At 38.3% G+C, this 2,287-nt stretch overlaps 1 protein-coding gene across 1 annotated transcript in view; it reads right to left on the minus strand.

Moving 5' to 3' along the window:
* Positions 1 to 1,635: 1,635 nt before the first annotated feature.
* Positions 1,636 to 2,287, minus strand: part of LOC102202285 (P2Y purinoceptor 14-like) — a 5,134-nt gene continuing 4,482 nt past the window's right edge. The window contains exon 4 of the mRNA XM_005753921.1: positions 1,636 to 1,664. Coding sequence (XP_005753978.1) covers positions 1,636 to 1,664 — 29 coding nt within the window. The remainder of the gene's footprint in view (positions 1,665 to 2,287) is intronic.

Raw genomic sequence — 2,287 nt, forward strand, 5'->3', positions numbered from 1 at the left:
TGTTGTGATTTGGCGCTATATAAATAAAATTGAATTGAAATCATATTAGCATGTGTGCCTCTGTATTAACAGACATGCCATATTGGCCTAGTTTATTTTTCTTATCATTGTTGTGAGGAGACCATAAATAGCATTTGCATTTTCTGTTGTACAATCCATTTGCTGTTATGGAGTTCTTCTTATTGATAAAAAGTGTCTTTTTTTTGTTTCAAAATAGCTGATAACTATTCGCTGATAGCTGCCACATTCTGTGAACAAATATAATTCTATAAAGTGGTTCTATATAGTGTGTAACTGTTAACATAGAGCGTTATTAAATTTAATAATAATAATAATAATGGATTGCATTTATATAGTGCTTTTCAAGGCACTCAAAGCGCTTTACAAATACACTATTCATTCACTCTCACATTCACACACAAGCTGCAGTTGTAGCCACAGACTGACAGAAGCGAGGCTGCCATATCGCGCCATCGGCCCCTCTGGCCAGCACCAGCAGGCGGTAGGGTAAAGTGTCTTGCCTAAGAACACAACGACCAGGACAAAGAAAATTTATTGCTAATGCAGTCATATGGCACATTGACTTCTGAGGAAATGTTAAATGGCACTCGTCATCAGAAAGGTTGCCTACCCCTGATGAATACCTGAGACTGGATTTGAACCCAGAACCTTCTTTTTGTGCAGTGTTAACCCTTGCATGCTGTCCTCCTTCACTATATTCTACATTGCAAACAATCTTTAACTTTTTATTTCTCCATATTTTTCTGAATTAATAATTTGGACTTCTACATCTTGTCTCCTCTCACAGTTGCTCTGAATAAAATGATTTGATTGCTGAGTGACATCATGCGGGATGTGTTACAACACACACACTCAGTTTGCGTGTTTTTCTGTAAATCTGAGAAACCAGCTGGACTCACCAATATTTGAAGTATCTCTCTGTACTTTTCTGAGAGCATGAAAAGTGTCTTCAGTCGTTATGTCTTTGTGGTTTTATGGTATCAATTTAAATCAGAAAACACACTGTGACTGCAGCGCTACTATGAACTCTGATGCATTTCCTGTTTGCTATCACTGACATTGGCGCACAGAAAAGTCACACATAGCTTGCTGATTAGTTCCGATAAACAGGTTGTATGCTTTGAAAAGCTATGTAGACAGCAATTTTGAATAACCTACTGAGTGTTTTGTTGAGTTCAATTAAATTAATTTCACAACAAAAGTTGTCTAATGATGTTTTCTATGTAATGCACCGTACAGTCTTGCTGCTGAATATAATGCTTAGAAAAAGGTATTTGACGCCTTCCTGATAATATTTTCTGAATATAATGATGTGCTAATCACAGTATATTTTCAAATATATCATCATGTTTGAGCACAAGGTTTTTCATCAGTTCACCTGATGCCAGGACACCATGGGCCTCAGCCAGTAAGACATCTGTCAGCATGTATTCAGATTAACTTAATGTTCACTCACAGAATCCACCTTAATATTTTGTCCTTTCAGTCAAGACTGGTTAAAAGTGGTTTTATTCAGTGTCTGTTGTATCACAAGAATTACAAAAGATTTGAGGATGAAAAATGAACAAGACTCACCTCTGATTTTGTAGCTTTTTGTGAGAAGGAAAAGTTGCTTTAGTCGTTCTCGTGGTGTGATGGTATCACTGTAGATCAGGAAATAAACAATGACCACACTGTTGCTCTCCCCATTGACGTATTTCCTGTTTCTCGTCAATGTTAAACTGTCACAAGTTATTTCCGAGATAGATATGTGTTTGCTACACTTATTCTTTGAACTTTGACTCAGTTACTTTACTAGGTTTCAGAGAATCAGAATCAGAATCAGAATCAGAGAATCAGAATGGGGTTTATTGCCAAATGTTGAGCAGGTTTACAACATTAGGAAATTGCTGCGGTGCTTCAGTTTCAGGTTTTCATTTGAAAATAAAATAAAAATAATAAAAAATAAATAGAAAAAATAGTAAGAGCAAAATATTAATAAGATGTAGTAAAAGAAAAAAGAGATTTGCAGGCAGCCTTGGGGGGGTGGGGGGGTTTGAACAGCCGGTTCTGCTGTCTTAATTCTCCGATAAGCCAGGGCCAAGCCAGCTCAGATCAGCAAGAACCCTGTTATCATGGTTCCGAATAGGTAGATAGCTTCAGTGTCCTCGATCGACAGTCCCGCCAGGCACACGACCCTCCGTTTCTGCCACCCGTCCATCGTGTATCCGGCAGGGAAAGTCCCTCCAGGGCACTCAGGCTCTCCCAAACCCAGACTTCTCGTTGA

Source organism: Pundamilia nyererei, unplaced genomic scaffold (genome assembly GCF_000239375.1).
Source record: "Pundamilia nyererei isolate P.nyererei 1_Seehausen unplaced genomic scaffold, PunNye1.0 scaffold00477, whole genome shotgun sequence".
Classification (NCBI taxonomy): domain Eukaryota; kingdom Metazoa; phylum Chordata; class Actinopteri; order Cichliformes; family Cichlidae; genus Pundamilia; species Pundamilia nyererei.